The sequence below is a fragment of the Carassius auratus genome, chromosome 3 (genome assembly GCF_003368295.1).
Source record: "Carassius auratus strain Wakin chromosome 3, ASM336829v1, whole genome shotgun sequence".
In the NCBI taxonomy this organism is placed as follows: domain Eukaryota; kingdom Metazoa; phylum Chordata; class Actinopteri; order Cypriniformes; family Cyprinidae; genus Carassius; species Carassius auratus.
In genome coordinates this window covers 12997506-13016512 of record NC_039245.1, presented here as the reverse complement: position 1 = coordinate 13016512, position 19007 = coordinate 12997506, and the positions used below count along the sequence as shown (strand labels likewise).

Sequence of the window (19007 nt, the reverse complement as noted above, 5' to 3'; positions counted from 1 at the left end):
AGGAGAATTAAATAAAAAAGTATTTAGAATTATAATTAAAATTATATATCACAAAGTAATTTACTTTGCATGCAGAAAATGATGGAAGTAGAATTAAAATAACAAAATACATACATTATATGGCATAAGAATAAGTCAGAGATGTGCACATATATTATTTTATAAATATGAATTTGTATTTACATCATATTTATTTCAGGTACTTGTAGGTATTAATAGGTTTGTGAAGTAATTGCTGAATGTATTTGATGTGTGTGTGTGATGACTGACACTAAACGACCCGTGTAGAAGCGTTTCGGACACTTTTTTTTTCCTGTTATTGACTTTCTAAAGGTCTTTCCTTCTGTCTCTCTGTGTTTGTACCTCTGTTCAGTCTTCCCCGTCCAACCTCTGGCCTCCGTCTCTCGGTTGTTTTCCACAGACCTGTTTTTGATCTGGTCCTCACACTCCTCCACCCACATCTTTTTCCACATCACTCCATCCATCTCCTCCATGTGCAGCCAGTTGGTCATGCTGAGCTTTTCCACTCCTGAGGAAACGATTGAAAACATGACTTGTTTTTTTTTTTTCAATAAAGGGTTCCAATAAAACTTTTTAATTTACAAATAGATGAAGCTGATGAAAATATGTTGAATTCATCTGATCTGTCTATCCATCTGTGTTTTGATACGGGAAATCTCTGCTTGTTTTCTGTGGCAGTGGCTTTATTAATGCAGCACACAGCTGAGTATATTTATCTAGCCTTGCACAAAGCACACAGCAGACAGAGCTATGCGTGTCAAAGAGACTTTAAAGCATCCATAATATTTGTATTACAATATAAGTTAAAAGCAGCAGACAGCAGCTCCTCTCTGGAATGAAGTTGTTTTTATGAATGACTGCATTCATCACTGACCACGCCCCCGAATCGTCAAGACTCCGCCTCGACGTCAGAACCACGCCCATTTTAGAATCCCGGCCGCGCTTCCGCGCTCTGGTTGGTCGAGGGGGCGGGGCTTCTGATAAATCACAGTTCAGTCGTATAAAGAGCGCGGAATGAAAACAAGAGTTAAAAACTTCACTGCTGGATTCAGAGACGGCTGGAATAAACGCGCCTGGCTGGATTATTACCGCTTGTCTGTGAGAGTAGAAGTGCTTTATTCGGGTTACAGTTTCAATTAATCATCTTCCGTGGACACTGAAGGGTTTGTTATGAAGATGAGGGATTTATTGTGTCTGCTCGTGCTTGTACTGATCATCTGCACGACGGTAAGTCACTAGAATGCCATGTAAACAGTGTATAAGAAAATGAGACCAAAACATATCAGTCGTTCATATAATTATGCATAGTTGCATAAATAACTGTATGTATAAATATATGTAAATAAAATTGTTTCATTTATATTTTAGTATATATATATATATATATATATATATATATGTATATGTATGTCTATATGTATATAATTATATATATATATATATATATATATATATATATATATATATATGATTTGCCCACCTGAGAGAGTCTGTTGCTGCGGTTTAGAAATAGAAAAGCACTGCTCAAAATAACCAAAGCACATCAGTCCCGCTCCATTAACCCCGCCGGTCAGAATCGGTCAGGGAGGGTCCGAGTTATGCTTTGATGTCCGAGCTCAGATCCACATATGGGTCCCGAGAGACTCAGGAGCTGGTCTCCTCTCAGTTAAGATGCCAGGCGCTGTGGTCATTCTCAGAAAGCTTGGCTGGGTAGATCACACAGAGAAGGAGAGGCCAGGGAAACAGGTGCAGTGCTGTCGGAAATGATCCAGTGGAAACTGGCTTTAATGGAGAAAAACAAAAATCTTTTGGAATGACGAAACAGTCCTTTCCCAGTGAGAAATGAAATCGTGGAGTGTAGATGAATGTTTCTCATCTCTGCTAACAGAGAAAGCCTTAAGAGCCTTCTGGGAAGATTCTCAATGTTAATAGAAGGTTCTTTTAGAGTTACCTGCTCTTTAATAAAGTTATTCATTCATGGAATGTTTCTTGTTATTGCCTTGTTTTGGAATGTTCAAAAGTAACATTCTCATCATGTTTGGAAGTTATAAAATGGAATGTTCCCTTAACGTTTTCAACAAACATTCTAAGAACACTTTGTTAATATTCCTATGAATCTATAAATCTCTTTTCTGAATGTTTGGATGTTATGAATTTTCTAATTTTTTATTAATGTATTAAAAATATTTTTCTTTGGTTATGTGATTATTATAAAAATGTTGTTTATATATATATACCGATGTGTTATTTCACATCAGTACATTCATTCTCTTTAGAAACAAAATGGCAAAGAATAAAAGTAATTTAGTAATAAAAAATGGCAATAGTATTTTTTTTTTTTTTTTTTTTTACAATTCAGTAGTATTATATTAAATATTTTGTATTGCTTGGTACCATATCTTGGATGTAAGTTTATATTTCTTAGACATTTTTTTTTCCATTTTATCATTTTCAAACATTATGTGAACTTTAGTTTGGTATGTTCTCTCAAAGATTTGAAACAAGATGAACGTCCAATTATAATGTTTTTGAAAAACGTTCCATGAACAATGTTTAATGTATTTGTGCTAAAGTCTTCAGAACATTATTAAAGACAGATAACACAGAACAAACATTCTATTAACATCGCATGAATCTTGCCAGAACATGGCTAAGGCTAGAAGACATACAGCAAAAACTACTGGGCATGTAATTTTTCTCACACCAAGATTAATTTTTCTGTACAACAATAACGACTGATTTCACATTATTGTAAGGGGCAGGTTTGGGGTTTGTGTAGATGTTAATAAAACACAATCTAATAGACAGAGAAATGTACTCATTGTTAGCTTCTGTTTTTGCTGTATCCATTATAGCCACAAGCCCAGAACATGTTCAGATGAGCCCAGTTCATTTTCACTTCACGACAGGTGAATTCATTTCTAGCTCTCCATCACCCTGACACATTTTATTAAGATCAGCCAAATAAACACGTTAATTCATGTAGTTTTAACTTAAAGAAATAGTTCACCCATAAATAAAAACTCTTGTCATCATTTACTCACCCTCATGATGTTCCTGTACGAGTTTGGAACACAACAGAACACAAAAGAAGATATTCTGAAGAATGCTGGAAACCAAAAAGGTTACAGCGACTTTTGGTTACCCACATATCTTTTTTATTTCTTCTTTGGGGAAGTCGTGGCCTAGTGGTTAGATAGTTTGACTCCTAACCCTAAGGTTGTGGGTTCAATACCACGACTGAGGTGCCCTTGAGCAAGACACCGAACCCCAAACTGCTCCCCGGGGGCCGCAGCACACATGATTCCCACTGCTCCGGGTGTGTGTTCACTGCTGTGTGTGTGTGTGTGTGTGTGAACTTTGGATGGGGATGCAGAGCATGAATTCTGAGTATAGGTCACCATACTTGGCTGTATGTCATGTCACTTCACTTGAGCTCTTTTGAACACTGAGTGTTAGTAAATAATGACCGATTATTATAGTTGTTTTGGTTCTACTATCCCTTTAAATATTCAGAAACGCTCATCATGTTTATGCAGAGGTTTTATCCTCGCTGAGATCCGTCTGTCTGTGTGTGGTCTGCAGGTCCGAGCGCGGTGTCCTGAGGTGTGTAAGTGTGCGGCGGAGCGGCCCGTGTGCCCACCGGGCGTCAGTGCGGTGCCCGACAGCTGCGGCTGCTGTAAGGTGTGTGCCGCCCAGCTCAATCAAGACTGCCACGAGAACAAACCCTGCGACCATCACAAGGGCCTGGAGTGTAACTATGGCAATGATGTGACCAGTCTCCATGGAATCTGCCGCGGTGAGTTCACAGAACTCTAGGTTTGATTTTAGGGGTCTTTTAAATATTATTTTATAGATTTGAATTGATTTGCTGCAGCGTGTGTGTGTGTGTGTGTGTGTGTATATATATATATATATGCTTGTGTAAATTTAATTTATAAATGTATGTATAAAATTATTTTCAAAAATTACCATTTATTTTCATTAGCATTTATCATTGGTATATATATCACAATATACGCTAATACAAATTAAATTAATCAAATATTAAATTTTTACATATTTAAATATTCCATAATATATGCATGCATAAATTCATTAAAAATGTGTTTAATTAAAAAAGTGTACAACTCTTTAAATAGCAATTATTTCTCCTATAAATCACAATATGATAAAGAAAATGCAAATGTATGCATTTGATTTATCAATTTAAAGTCATTTGCATATATCAGAATATATTCAGAATGATTTTGCATTAGCGTATGTCACAAAATATTGTATTGATTATGCAAAATGATTTCATTTGATTTTTAAAAAGTCATACATTTCATTAATTTAGAGAAATTTTCAATACCATAAAATATTATGATGCAAATGTATTTACATAAGTTGTGTTTGGTTAAGGACAACCTAAATGGTACCAGAACTTTACAAAATATTAACAAAACCTTTGATGTCCCACCCAAAAGTCCTGCTTCAATAGGATATATTGTCCCAAAGATATAAAAATAAAGAAAACACAAAAATATGTAATAATTGTCATAAATAATTAATCGAATGACAAACTGCTTAATAATGTAGTACTAACTTAGGTAACAAAGAGGAACTGATGTAGTTTGGTCACGCTGCGCTTCAGGTGTTATCTTTATTAAGACATGTACATTAGTTTCCTCACATACAGAGGATATTTTGTGCACTGGGCTAGTTTCTATATTAAGGTAGTTATTTGTGTTGGACTAAAGGGGGATTTTAAGGGCGTCACACACACCCAAAGACTATCTGACGCTCAAAGACATTGTAAACAAGTCAAAATTCCCCTCTGCCCTAAACATAGAGCCCCTCTCATGACAGCAAAGGATTGACTGTCGATCTCTGTTTAACCCCTTACTGTCACTCTGTGCAGGTCGTCTCTGATAATACAATGCAAATCATTCAAAAGATGTCAAAATGAATCACAGTTCATCTAAAGAATGCTTATACTGGAATATTTTTACTGGAAAGCAAGGCAAAATACTGATTGGGACTTAGCTAACAAAAATGTCTCGAGTCTCTGGGGTATATTTGTAGCAATTGCCAAAAATACATTGTATGGGTCAAAATGATTGATTTTTCTTTTATGCCAAAAATCATTAAGTAAAGATAATGTTCCATGAAGATATTTTGTACATTTCCTACCGTAAATAAATATTAACACATTTTATTAATTAGTAATATGCATTGATAAGAACTTTTGTTTTTGGAAAACTTTAAATGCGAATTTCTCAGTATTTAGACACCCTCAGATTCCAGATTGTCAAAATGATGGCCAAATACTGTCTGAGCTTAACAAACTATACATCAATGGAAAGCTTAGTTATTTGTATAAATCTTTATTTAAAAAAATGAGCAGTCTTAAGTGTGAAAGCTGAAAGCTGAATAAATAAGCTTTCCATTGATGGATGGTTTGTTAGGATCGAACAATATTTGGCCGAGATATAACTATTACTATAAAATCTGGAATCTGAGGGTGCAAAAATATCTAAATATGGAGAAAATCATCTTTAAAGTTGTTCAAATTAATTCTTAGCAATGCATATTACTAATCAAAAATTACGTTTTGATACAACTACGGCAGGAAATTTTCAAAATATCTTCCTGGAACATTACCTTTTCCTAATATCCTAATGATTTTTGGCATAAAAGAAAAATCTATAATTTTGAACCATACCGTGTTTCTGGCTATTGTTACAAATATACCCCAGAGACTACATTTGTGCTCCAGGGTCACTTATGTTTCATGAAGGTATGAAAATGTTACTTTTGAAGGTTCTCTGAACATTCTGAAACAAGTAGTAACATTAAAAAAAAAAGTTAGCTGAAAGACCTACTAAACTGTCTCAGAAAAACAGAACCATTCCATGAAGAATGTGTGAATGATGTTTTTCTGAACGAAGGTTCTATAAATAATTCTGGAGGAACTTCTGTTAGCTTGGACAACAATTTTTTTTACACTGACAAAAACACCCCATAATTACTAAAACTCTTTCTTTCTTTTGTCTCTTCAGGCAAACTGGAAAGCCGTTCTTGTGAATACAATGGCCGCATGTATCAGAATGGAGAAAACTTCCGCGCGGGCTGCAAACACCAGTGCACCTGTATCGACGGGGCGGTGGGCTGCGTGCCCCTTTGCCCCTCTGATATTCCTCTGGCATCTCCGTCCTGTCCTGCACCTCGACTGGTCAAGATCCCGGGCCAGTGCTGCCTCAGCGTGGACTGTCACAGCGAGTCCTCCGTCCTCCCGCCAGTGTTCAGACGGCCACAGCCGCCTCCGTATCTGTTCCCCGACCTGCACATCTACAAGAAACCCCCACCAAAGCCCTTCCCCTACACGCCCAAAACCTCCCCCAGCAATGAGCTCATGGAGCTGGAGAGAAAGTGGGACAAACCGCGTAGCCGAAAGCACCTGCCAGGTGTGTTTCCCCAACACGTTTCGTAATTACCACTAGACTTCTTCTAGACTTCTTATAACTTGACATGTCACCAAACATGGGGTTCATTGCAGTAGTATTACTATACTAAACTAAATGAAAACTTATTATTCAGTTAACTATAATAACCTTGTCTCAGGCTGATGATCATTACCACCTATGACCAACAATTTAAAATAGTGCAGCGAAGTGCAAGACTGAGTCCTGTGTAAACGCCCGCTTTGGCTGCCCTTCAAATAACAAGCAGTCCCAATGTGAGCTGTGGCGGTTCCTCCTGCATGTGATTCTGAGTGGGTGCCTGTGTTTAGGAGCCCACTGCTTCTTTTCCACGAGATCCTTGTGAACCAGCCCCACACACACTCTGTCAGGCAGCCGAAATCACTTTCTCTGTGCGTCAGTGTTCCCTGTTGGGTGAATGGTGCCTGTGTACTAACTTACCCCATCTCTCTCGCTCTTCCTAGTGTGGAAGCAAGCCGGACGGCGATGTGTTGCACAGACGACAAGCTGGACGCCTTGTTCACGCAGCTGCGGGATGGGCGTTTCGTCTCGGGTCACCAATGAGAATGCTCAGTGCAAGCTGCTGAAGGAAACCAGACTCTGCAACATTCGTCCCTGTAGTTCTGTGAATGTGCCTATAAAGGTAAACATTTCAGAGATTATCACCACAAGATCCTGTTTATGTTTGCTTAAATAGCTTAAGAATTCTACACCAATAAAAGAGCAGCTTCTAAACAAAGTTTCTGTTGGTGCACAGGCACAAACTGGTACAAGCCAATATAAAAACATTAATTAAATGAAATCCATAAATCTAAACCCTGCAATCATCATTTGGCCTTTGGCTCTTTCTAGTACAATTTCCCAGTACATTATTTCCCATTGTGCAAGCAAAATGTCTATTTAAACATCATTTAAAGCTTTGCTTATTTTCATTTTATTTTATTATGTGTGTTTCTGAATATGGAAGTAGCTTAAACAACAACAGTCACATTAGCTGTAGTACTTGAAACAGGAGTTAACATGTTAAGATAAAGGATGCAATGTGATATTTTAATTAAAATGACAAACTTTCACTATAGAAAGTGCTCTAACTCCTTACTATCTTGAATTCCTGGTACAAAAGTCTAAACATTCTTAAATGAACATGTTTACTGGAGATGCAAAATGACATAAGAAGAATTAATTGAGTTTATGATTAAAACAAGAACATGTATCCGCCAACATGAAAAGATCCACAAGTGCAGTGAGATTAAATACACTCAGAATCTATGAAGACTAAAGTCTTTCAGTCTTGCTTCTCTAGTAAATTTATGATTTTAGGGATTTTAGACAATAAAAATTAAAAATAATAATTATCAAGAATCAATTTTAAAGGTGCACACATTTATAGTGACCTTTGCATTGTCTTGCCAGGCCAGTAGTTGGCGATGTCACTTCGTATAGAAACACTGCGTCGCTGTGCACATACTGAAGGACACATAATTAGCAAATTTGCTTCCAAAAACTTGCTCTTTGAAACCCCGTTTTCAGAAGTTTGCATTCTTAGGCCTCCAAAATGCCAAGGTCATGAGAATCAACAGCCAAAATATTTTTAGTTGAAAATGGTGAAAATGGTTGTGTAAATGTCCCCTTAGCCTGCTGAAGTTACCACTGCACACTTGTTTTCCATTGCAGATGTGAGCGTAAACAGCCTTTTATTTTTCATTAACAGAAGGGGAGGAAGTGCTCTCGTACACACAAATCTCCTGAGCCTCTGCGTCTGCGCTACGCCGGCTGCCGCAGCACACGTCTCTATCGGCCCAACTACTGCGGGACGTGTCTGGACGGGCGATGCTGCTCACCCCGGCGCATGCGGACAGCACCCGTGCTCTTCGCCTGCCCCGATGGAGAGCGCTTCGAGAGGGCTGTAATGTTTGTGCAGTCCTGCAAGTGCAATGACGAATGTGGCCATCTGAACGATGCAGTGCTCCCACCCCAACGTTGGCTCTATGGTGACATGCACAAGTTTGTGGATTAACGTCTCGTTTGTCCAAAGACCCACTCTCATGTCTTTCCCCGTCCAATAGAGTAGCGTTTCGAAGTGTAACTCCGAGTAGACGCTAGGCCGAGGCCTTATTATAATGCAGATCCATGTGGAAAAAGGCCAATTTTGGGTTACCAATCCCTTGTACCAAGAGTCTTAGAGTAGATGCGCTTTCTGCAAGGAACCGGGATGGGATGAATCCCAGTCGTGAATATATTCAATGGATTTTCTGATTGACTGGTCCTTACCATGAACAGTGAAGCATTCTGGGGCACCTGCGTGATCTAGATGAGACATTAAGCAGGTTTGGAGAGAGAAAAAGCCTCAGCGGGACGCTGCTTAGACACTTAAATGTGGTGGGACCTCTCAGCTTTCCCAGGGGCTGACTTTTACATCTTTTGCATTGATTGCTTTGCCTTGACGATCAAAGAAATGCTGGCAAATTTAAGGGAAACTCAAGGGGAAGTCGTTGTAAGCTACCCAGGGTTCAACTCCGCTTTTTTTGGACTCGACACTGAGACTGATGGTTTCGTGAGCCCATGACTTTGTAAACTCACCAAGTGATATTTGACAAGTGTTGCAGCTCCCTGGCGTCAAAATGTCGGCTCCTCTGCTCCCCGCTAATTACAATCTTCTTCTTCTGGGAGCAGAAGGAAACCCAGTAACCCTTTGGTTTGCAATAAAAATATGTTTAAAACACCAGCATCTGATGTAAACATGTAATTTGAAAGTAATGGGTGGGATGGTTCTTTGAAATGCTGGTCTGTAATCTACCACGTGATGAGCCTCGTGCAAATGGCACTGGTGTCTGTGTTTTATGATGCAGCGGTTTCCATTTCTTCCTGGCATTGGTGCATGAATTGACGGAAGTCACACCATCTGACCTGAAGAATGAGGGTTTGAACAGGCTAAAAAAAAAAAAAGAAAAGCCATGTTGTCATTGAATGATTGTGTTAGTATATCTTGTTAAGTTTAGTTCAAGCTCCCAATCTCAACTGAGTAAAACAGCTTTTTTTTTGCATTTTACATTTCAGATGCCATGTCCTTTACAGCAGCCATTCGGAGAAAGTTGTGAAAAGCTGCTGACTGAATAAACTGATAATTACATGCTACATGTAAACTTGATTCAAAAAAATGAACAGCGTTCTGTTGTTTTGAGATAATTAAATAATAACTGTAAGTATCTGACACTAATGGCGTTGTCGAATCGATTAATTAGCGGATGTTATTACTATGGTTATTACTTCACCGCCTACGCGTGACGTCATTTACGACAGTTGGACAGGAGTGATTTATTCAAACGTTTGAGGCGCGAACATTTTACTACTGGTTCGCAAAGGTTAGTTATTTCCATCAAAAATGCATCATACAATGCTAATTAAACAGATTTAGTCGTTGAACAGGAAACATACCTTCATAGGGGTTTTCTTCCCGCGTGGCCCGATCTTCTGCTCTCCGATGTGTTTCTGTGGGATTTTCTTCTCCGGTTTTATCGTCCAGCAGGTAAAAATATTAAACTTTTCTCTTATTACCAGTCAAGCATTATTTCAAGCAATCAGCTTTAATCATAGCTGACGTTTGTTTGCTTTATGAAAAACAGTTTGTACATAGGCCTACTTTTAAAAGTCTTGAGTAGATAATATAATCAGAAAATAACATTGTGCAGCCAACAGGAGTAACTTAGAGGTTTCAGAAATCCCATATTCATCATGCTACACTTTCATACCGCTTAAAACCATATTTGAATTGGGTCTAGTCTAAAATGGGCTTGTTCCTCTCATTTGTTTTACCTCTTTTAAGAGGAGCAAACCCATCAAATAAGGCTTGTAAAAACGGTTGATTCAAGGTGTGCGATTTTTTTTTTTTTTATCATTATACTGCGGTGTAGCTTTCTACAGATTAGTAATACCATTCTAAACGCCTAGTCAAATTTGGTATACATTGTTTAAATGTAATAAAAACCAAGAGCTCAGATATTAACTAAGGTATCAGCCAAGAAACATTTCTAACTGATCTTCTGTTCAACTACAAAGAGCAGCAATTCTTCAACGTGAAAATTGAGTGAAAAGTTGCATCTCACAGTCATCATATGGTGAATACAGATGAATTCAAGAACAATTAGTTACTTGCTGGACATTTCATGAATAAGAGGAATTTGTTTGGAAAGAAAAAAAGTCAATTTCCCATTAGAAAACGCATTTGTTTTTATTTTGGGTTGACATTTCAGTAATTTGCAACCACACAAGTCTCAATCAGTTTTCCTCAAACTACAGATGTTGAAACTTGCCTGCGAGTTTAACAAGACAAATATCTGGAAAGATTTCATAGTAAGCATTTCACTAAAAGCATTTGGAAATTCATTACAAAAACCACTTACATTTCATGACACTTCCCAGACGACAAACACAGCCAGTCAAGAGTAGTATATAAAAAGTTTTAATCTCATTAAAACCCAAAACGAAAACATGATTTTAGGACAAAAATCATAAAACAGACAACTCGCCCGGTTCTCCGAGAAGCGGTAAAAACAATTGTGGGTTTGAGGTAAAAAGGATGCTTTAAAAACAGAGGTTCAGCACCCCACCGTGATCCAATATCTGCGATTCTGAAAAACGTCAAGATCTTCATCTGGACTGTTCAACTGCACAGAGAAAGAGACAGAGGTCACTGTGGGTTTGAAACTTTTTACAAGAAACCAATGGGAATCAAACGTTTGAAAATGAAGCACAATAAATCAGCTCTTATAGAGCCAATGCTAATAACCTCATAATATCAAGTTAACTAGCCTTACATTAGCATCCGCCAACATTACCGTTATTAATTCATCATGATTAGGTTACATTAAATTTGGAAGCAGATCATTTATTTCTCCATGCTCAAACGCTTGAAGGGTTATAATAAGACGAGACTCAAGACTCACTGTAAGTGGAAATGTCGATCTCCTCCGGTAACTCGGCCACGTTGACCTCGAATCGGTCCTGCACATCGTTCAGGATCTTTGCATCAGTCTCATCTGACACAAACGTGATGGCCAAACCCTTGGTGCCGAAGCGACCCGCACGAGCCACCTGAGAACGAGACGAGACCATGTGAGATGTGGCGCTCCAGAGATCTGAAACACTTGTGGCGACCGCATGGACACTGACCCTGTGGAGATACGTGTCGGAGTCCTCCGGCATGTCGTAGTTGAAGGCGATGTTGACCCTCTCAATATCCATTCCTCGTCCGAACAGATTTGTGGCCACTAGGATCCTCCTCTGAAAGTCTTTGAACTGCTGATACCGAGACAACCTGCAAGCAGAGGAGAGACTCAGTTTTGTGCATTAAATACTCAATGGTCAAATGAAGAAAGAGTTCAAGTGCTCCAAAAATTTGATTAAGGACATAAGCATTAAACAATCATGTTAACAACACTGAAGAGATCATCACGAATGTATGAGGAATAACAGGAACTGTTGCTGGAAAGGAAACCGCTTAATGGGAAAACGCCAATTTTATAATTTTAGCGAGTTACATGGCAAAAAAGAATTGCACGGACATACAAGTTCATGCATTTTGGGTCTTTAAGGTTGTAGCTAAATCTGGGTTTCCCTGAACTGATAAAAATTAATTTCCATTGAACTATAATAAGGGAGATTGTATCTATTTGTTGGCTGAGTTTGAACTCTAACCACGGACATTTGATAATCTGGTTTTAAAACATTGTCTACACAAGTAAAGATGTTTACTTCGGTAATGTCATTCACCATTTATTATAGTATTATGTTTTAAAAAGTAGAGCTTTTCAGTATACACAATGTCATTTGTCAGAGATTTTAAAAGCATTTTGTACAACATTTCTTGCACACACAATTTCACTTGTATGTCATGATTCCATTAACTGACATAAAAAAAAAATAATAATAATAATAAGTAAATAGCTCAAAGGGGTTTAGCAAAGAAAGGGTACTATTTTAATAACTCCGGGGAATCAAAATATATGCCAACACTAATGCTAATGTTTGTTTTTGACTATATTAGTTATTCCCGTAGACTTCCATTGTTTTTATATCAGGATAATTATATTCTAAACAAACTCCCACAGAAACCAGTGCAAGACACTAGACTTGTATAAAAATATGATTTGGCCAATTTATGTCTTTTTAACCAGCAATGACACCATGTCCTGACTATTAAACGGTCATATTTAATTTCATAACAGTATATTCAGCCTAAAGTACACGCACCTCTCTTCCTGAGCCATTCCTCTGTGGATGGCGATGGCGGGGAAGTTCTGCTCCACCAGTAACTGTGAAAGTGCCACACAACGCTGAACAGACTTTACGAATATCACCACCTGCAGGACAACAGTCAAACATGCATTTGAGCTCAAGCACTTCTGACAAACTATATTCCACTGGGAAAAAAGGAAAGATGAACAAATGCACTGCAAAATCACAACGAAACTGGAGTAAATTAGGTCAGGTTAGTTCTACAAAATACAATGCTTGTTGTATTTCTCATCTGCAAGTGGTCTTGGAAACTCAAACTCACCTGGTTGAACTCCAGCACGTCGAGCAGGTCGAAGAGTTTGCGGTTCTTCTCGCTGTCCTTCAGTTTGCAGTAGTACTGCTGCAGACCATGAAGAGTCAGCTTCGTCTCATCGTCCACAAACACCTCCATCGGCTGAAAACAGACCGCACACACACACATCAGACAGAACGCTTTACAAGCTTTAGATTAAAATTAAGAAATCATCGGTACTATACAGCTGGATAATAAAGCTGTAATTACAGCCTGACAGTTTTACTCCAATTGATTAATCTGTGTCAGATAATTTCCATAAAACTACCACTGTACTATTTTAAGCATAATAAAATAACACTTCCCCTGTCAGTGATATTAGTCTGCCAATATTTGGAACGGTTTTCATTCATATTTGGTTTCCATTTGAGGAATTTTGTGGTTTATTTGTTAATTTAAAGCAGAGTTTTTCTTTAACCTCTTGAACAAACGTGTTGCTCATTTTTAGGTTATACATTAACAGCTAGCATAACTATTGTTTTATAAAAATTCAAAGAAAATTTGAAATCGCGTGTTGAAGTGTATTAATGTATAAGCAATTGTGGTTTTTAACATTAAATACAACAAACTAAACAAAAATGAGAAATGTCATTTTGGAAAGTAGATGAAGTGTATGATATTTAAGTTAAATGACTGGAGCAACTAATATGTAAGCTTTATAAAAGAGAAAAGAAACGGCTGTTACTCACGTCCTGCATGAACTTGCGGCAGACGGGTCGAATCTCTTTGCTGAGGGTGGCGCTGAACATCATGCACTGCTTCTCGTGAGGGGTCAGTCTGAAGATGTCCTGAACGTCACGTCTCATATCTGACAAACAAACACACACATTAAGCATCACAGACTTGGCTCAACACTGTTCTGAGCGGTTCATGGTCAAACACTCACCCAGCTGCTCCAGCATCTTGTCACACTCGTCCAGAACGAAGTGCTTGACGTTCTTCAGGTTGAGGGTTTTGTTTCGGACCAGGGCGAGGATTCGTCCCGGCGTGCCCACCACGATGTGAGGGCAACTCTTCTTCAGGATATCCTCATCCTTCTTTATAGACATGCCACCGAAGAACACGGCCACCTTCACCGTGGGCATGTACTTGGAGAAGCGCTCGTACTCCTTACTGATCTGAAACGCCAGCTCACGCGTGTGACACATGACCAGCACCGACACCTGAATCATGGGAAGACAGTCAACTCAATCAACAAACGCAAGCTTGGGATGTTACAGATCTGTGAACAATTATTATGCCAGTGCTTGATAGCCCATCACCAACTACAATGTCATAAAGTAAAAAATAAACTTGTCAACACGGTTACAATATTTTAGAGATAATATTTGAATGATAACAATCATTAACCAACAAAGAACCTTGAACTTGCAGATGAATATTATTTTGTAAGTAATAAAATCTTCAAGTCATATCACCTATATTATATAGCGCTTTATAAAATACAGATTGTGTCAAAACAGCTTCACAGCATAAAACTGGAAAGACATGCATTTATAATGAAAGAGGACAACACAAAACATTCAGTTCATCAGTTCAAGTCCATTATTGTCCAGCTCAATTCAGTTCTCTTCAAATAGTGTCAAGACAAATCAACAATGTTAGCCAACGAAGCAAGCCAAAAGAAATAGCGCAAGGAACCAAAACTTCATCGGTGACAGAAATAGAGTTTTGTATTCTGTATCAAGCAAATTTAAATACTTCTTCCAAAACAGATTATAGCAAGCTTACATCATGATTTAAACATTGCAATAATTTAACAAAACATTCATGGTTCTGTTTATTGGTAGCATGAGATGCAGAGGTTCATAATTTTAGATTGTGCCGTTACATTATAGTAGTATAATGCAACATTTAAAAATAACATGTTTTATTTATAAGGTTTACAAGACATGCACAAATAAAAGATTTAAATCACCAGGTCTGATTTTGATCGTTTTAAACTGAAAATCAGTTCAAAATAAAAGAAATAAATTTTACATTATAAAATGTTAAAATTGAACTTCCAGTTTTCTTAACTGTGATTGTCACAACAGATAAATAACTTAAATCTTAGTAATCGTATGGATTTTAAAGTATTTCATCTTCAATATCAAAGTTTTATTTTAATCGTTTTAGATGCATTTAAATAAAAATGTTGATTTTACATTTAAATAACACTATTCGCACATTCATGGTTCTAATGTTGATTAATTGTTGCATAAATGTAAATAATTTCATCTTCAAAAGCACTTATTTTCATAGTTTAATAAAAAAAAATACATTTAAACATTTCACATTTTCCTGGTTCTGTTAACTAATCACACGGCATGCAGGGAAACAAAACAATCTTAATAGGCATTTTATTTTAAAATAAGTCATTTTAAGTTAACAATTAAAAAAAAAATTGTTCACATTAGATGTCAAGGAAATAGTTGTTCAAGTTTTTTTACATTATGAATTAATTTCTCTCATCAAGTAATACCTAACTATTCCCACATAGCTCTTATGGTTTCACCACAAACCAAGACTGATATACTAACCTGTCCATCCACCGGCTCGATCTGCTGTAGGGTAGCGAGCACAAACACAGCGGTCTTTCCCATACCAGACTTGGCCTGACACAGGATATCCATGCCGAGGATGGCCTGCGGGATGCACTCGTGCTGCACTAAAAACACACATACGGGACGTTTACTTAAGATGCTAATCAAGATAAACCGTTACATTAGGAGAAACAGCATCTCAGAGTCTCCTACCTTCAGACGGATGCTCAAAACCGCAGTCCACGATGGCCCTCAGCAGCTCTGGCTTGAGCAGAAAGTCTCTGAAGCCCGAGCTGTGGATGGACACATACGAGCCCTTCACCTCCTTCTTGCCCACTGGAGCAGCGCTCTCTGGGGCCCCCTGGGGCTCCTCGTCCTCTTCATAATCCAGCAGCTCGTTGTCAACGTCATTCTCAGCCATTCTGGAAACAAAAGGAGAGGGAGATCAATTAAATCACACTTTCAGAGGACTCACACTCATGCTTCAATGAAGGGAGCCATGAGGGCCACCAGTCAGAAAACATACACTATAAAATTAAAGAAAAAAATCATGTAAACAACCCTAGAAGATTGTGTCTGTCACAAATCTACAAGAACCTGCCATTTCACACCAAGTACTTTGGTGGCAGCAAGGAACAATTATATAAAGAAAACGACAATTACGTGGTCCTCAAACACTAAATAAACGCAGTTAAAAAAATAAGTAATTAAATTACGTAATTACATGTAACTAGTTAGCCTACTTCTCAATATTGAATAAAGCAAAGTAGCCTACGTCTCAATATTGAATAAAGCAAAGTAACGTTACGTACAAAAGAAACACGGTAATACCGTGGTAACGTTACGCTTTGTTACTGGACAGGGTTTAAATGGGCCTTAATTATCAAATAAAGTCTTAAATGTCCACGCAAGAACTTCTCACATAAAAAGGTTCTACGCAAATACACGGATTATTGCGTTAACGTTACCAATAAATGCAAACGTTTCGTCGCCAACGCGCCGCTGACAATAGACCGGGGTTTAGCGACCCATAAACATCACGACAAACGCTAACATAAAAATAAATTATCATAATAAAAGCACAAATAAAACTCCACGCGGGCTTGTGATTCCAAGAGGCTTATCAACGCCATAAGCACGAAACCGTGTTCAAATCTATTTATCAGAAAATAAACGCGCGCTTCGGTTAGCATACACAGCTAACACGCACAATGACACAACACTCCGATCACAAACGAAACTTCCCCGCTGAACAAAACACACGACGGTATCTAACATTACGCGAAATATCACGTTACACAGAAAGAGGTCTACATCTAAACATCAAGTACATTATAATTACCTTTAGATGATAGTGCGTAGGAAAACTGAATACACGAACGCAGATACTGCCTCAAACCGCACGCGTCAGGCCTCAGTCAGTTTATACTACCGCACGGAAATCCAGCCTCCTGAACAACGCGCGCTCTCATTGGCAGAACGTTCGCGCGCGTTGTCTCAACGCACACTCCCATTGGCTTGCGAACGTATCAATTTAAATGTAACCGTATCGTGATTGGATGCTGGTGGGGGCGTTGAATGGGCGCTCGCGTTGGGGTGTTCGAGTCCAGCCTTTTCTGAGTCGACTCACTGGGTTCAATGAAATCGACTCCTCGACTCCATTTAGCGTGACTGTCCAAATTATTGGTGATCATAGACTGTATAAAAACAGGGTGCTGACATTACCTTTAAATAAACTACAAATAATCAGCGTTGTTATATATATATATATATATATATATATATATATATATATATATATATATATATATATATATATATATATATATATATATATATATATATAGTAAGAATATATTTAAATAAGGTATACTTCAATGAATTTGTCACATTATAATGGTCAGGGGATGGTGATATCTTGGTTTAAACAACATGGATATTAAAATACATACGAATGTTGTTTCTGTCTATGGTACTGTTTTGGACTCCCCATCTTGTGCACAATTGAGTTATAGGTGAGACTTTTGTAAGTGACTGAAACGTACAGTCACATTTGATTATAGTTTATGATTGAATATAACTGACTCACACTTACATTTAGTCATTTAGCAGACGGTTTTATCCAAAGGGACCTACAAATGAGCAATCAAAACCAACTAAAGGGCAAGAATAAGAAAGTGTTGTCACAAAGTAGTCTAACATAGAACACGGAGCAATTTTATTTTTTTTAAATATAATAAATAAATAAAAAGAGAACGAAGATAGAATAGAAAAAGAATAGAGAATGGTAGTGTGAGAGGCTTTAAAAATAATTTAAGTCGTAAGAACAGAAATAGAATGAAAGAAATAGAAAGATTTAACTCCATGTAATATTATGATTGATATGTTGCACCATATTCGGGAACTGATTCAAATCAAACATGGTGGTAGGGTAGGCGTGGCCTAATGCTTAGAAAGTCAGACTTCTGGTTGTTCACTCCCCACATCTACAATCCCTGCCAGATCTGAGACTCGAACCTGCGACCTTAAAAGTCTGACTCTAACCAGCAGGCCATGACTGCCCCCCCATCAACTGGAAACATCAAGAGAATAAATAAAAAAGATTCATATTTTGTTAAGAAATTCATACATATGCAAATAATTTATTATTTCAACATATGCCTTTAGATCACATGGTTTTTAAGATCAAACTTTAGATGTAAGTGTAAACTGTACATGAAACCATATCAGATGTTGTTATTTTTTAATTATTATTATAATTTTATTTTTGTATTGTCTAAGGATACACATACAGTGTCTTACACAAAGTGGCTAGGAAACTAACCCACTTTTCAAATGTATCCCATTTTTTAAGCATAGACCAACTCAACTGTAAATCTCAAATGTTTTGTAACACATAATTCCGGCACATTATTGTTGAAGTAGTGATGTGAAATAGATAAAGATATATAAGATGCACTGCACTACATGTACCTTTTTTTAATAAAATATATTGGACAAAAATAAAATGATCCATATAAGGACTGTAAAGGACATGTGGAAAGCAACCAGACATGCATAGTTCCATTGAATCATAACTTATCATCATATCATTTTAAACATTTTTAGACACAAAATTAGAATGCATGTTTTTTCGTTGTTGTTTGTTTTTGGCCAAGGTTTACAAGGGTAATAAAAACAGTAAAAAAAATAAAATAAAAAAAAAACATTATGAAAACTAGATTCTTGCAGCTTTTCAAAATGTGTTAATTGGGCTAGTTACAGTGAACCGGTAAAGTATAGAAACATGATTTACATTTTTCAAGTATATAAATATGAGTCACATTTAAAGTCTTCTTGGCAAATGACTGGCTTTTCCTGACTCATTTTAGTAATATTAGTTAAATATTGTTTACGAGTTCATTTTGAAGC

The 19007-nt window shown here is 37.4% G+C and overlaps 2 protein-coding genes across 2 annotated transcripts; one reads left to right on the top strand and one right to left on the bottom strand.

Moving 5' to 3' along the window:
* The first annotated feature begins 1035 nt into the window (after positions 1 to 1035).
* Positions 1036 to 9683, top strand: LOC113048554 (protein CYR61-like). The gene is made up of 5 exons (XM_026210433.1): positions 1036 to 1248; positions 3607 to 3820; positions 6066 to 6470; positions 6950 to 7128; positions 8197 to 9683. The coding sequence occupies exons 1-5, from the start codon at positions 1192 to 1194 to the stop codon at positions 8500 to 8502; spliced, it is 1161 nt and encodes a 386-aa protein (XP_026066218.1). The 5' UTR covers positions 1036 to 1191; the 3' UTR covers positions 8503 to 9683.
* Positions 9684 to 10687: 1004 nt separating this feature from the next.
* LOC113048544 (ATP-dependent RNA helicase DDX39A) lies at positions 10688 to 17093 on the bottom strand. Its single transcript, XM_026210422.1, has 10 exons — positions 16939 to 17093; positions 15810 to 16018; positions 15594 to 15721; positions 13958 to 14234; positions 13761 to 13879; positions 13042 to 13173; positions 12735 to 12844; positions 11655 to 11799; positions 11429 to 11576; positions 10688 to 11149 (listed from the first exon to the last, which is right to left on the bottom strand). Exons 2-10 carry the CDS (start codon positions 16015 to 16017, stop codon positions 11133 to 11135), a joined length of 1284 nt encoding a protein of 427 aa, XP_026066207.1. The 5' UTR covers position 16018; positions 16939 to 17093; the 3' UTR covers positions 10688 to 11132.
* Positions 17094 to 19007: the final 1914 nt, after the last annotated feature.

Coding starts and splice junctions, on each gene's coding strand:
- LOC113048554 (XM_026210433.1), top strand. CDS start 1,192: ATGAAGATGAGGGATTTATTGTGTCTGCTCGTGCTTGTACTGATCATC. Junction 1,249..3,606: donor TACTGATCATCTGCACGACG/GTAAGTCACTAG, acceptor TGTGGTCTGCAG/GTCCGAGCGCGGTGTCCTGA. Junction 7,129..8,196: donor CTGTGAATGTGCCTATAAAG/GTAAACATTTCA, acceptor TTTCATTAACAG/AAGGGGAGGAAGTGCTCTCG.
- LOC113048544 (XM_026210422.1), bottom strand. CDS start 16,017: ATGGCTGAGAATGACGTTGACAACGAGCTGCTGGATTATGAAGAGGAC. Junction 13,174..13,760: donor GCCGCAAGTTCATGCAGGAC/GTGAGTAACAGC, acceptor GTCTGTTTTCAG/CCGATGGAGGTGTTTGTGGA. Junction 11,577..11,654: donor CCGACACGTATCTCCACAGG/GTCAGTGTCCAT, acceptor TCTCGTTCTCAG/GTGGCTCGTGCGGGTCGCTT.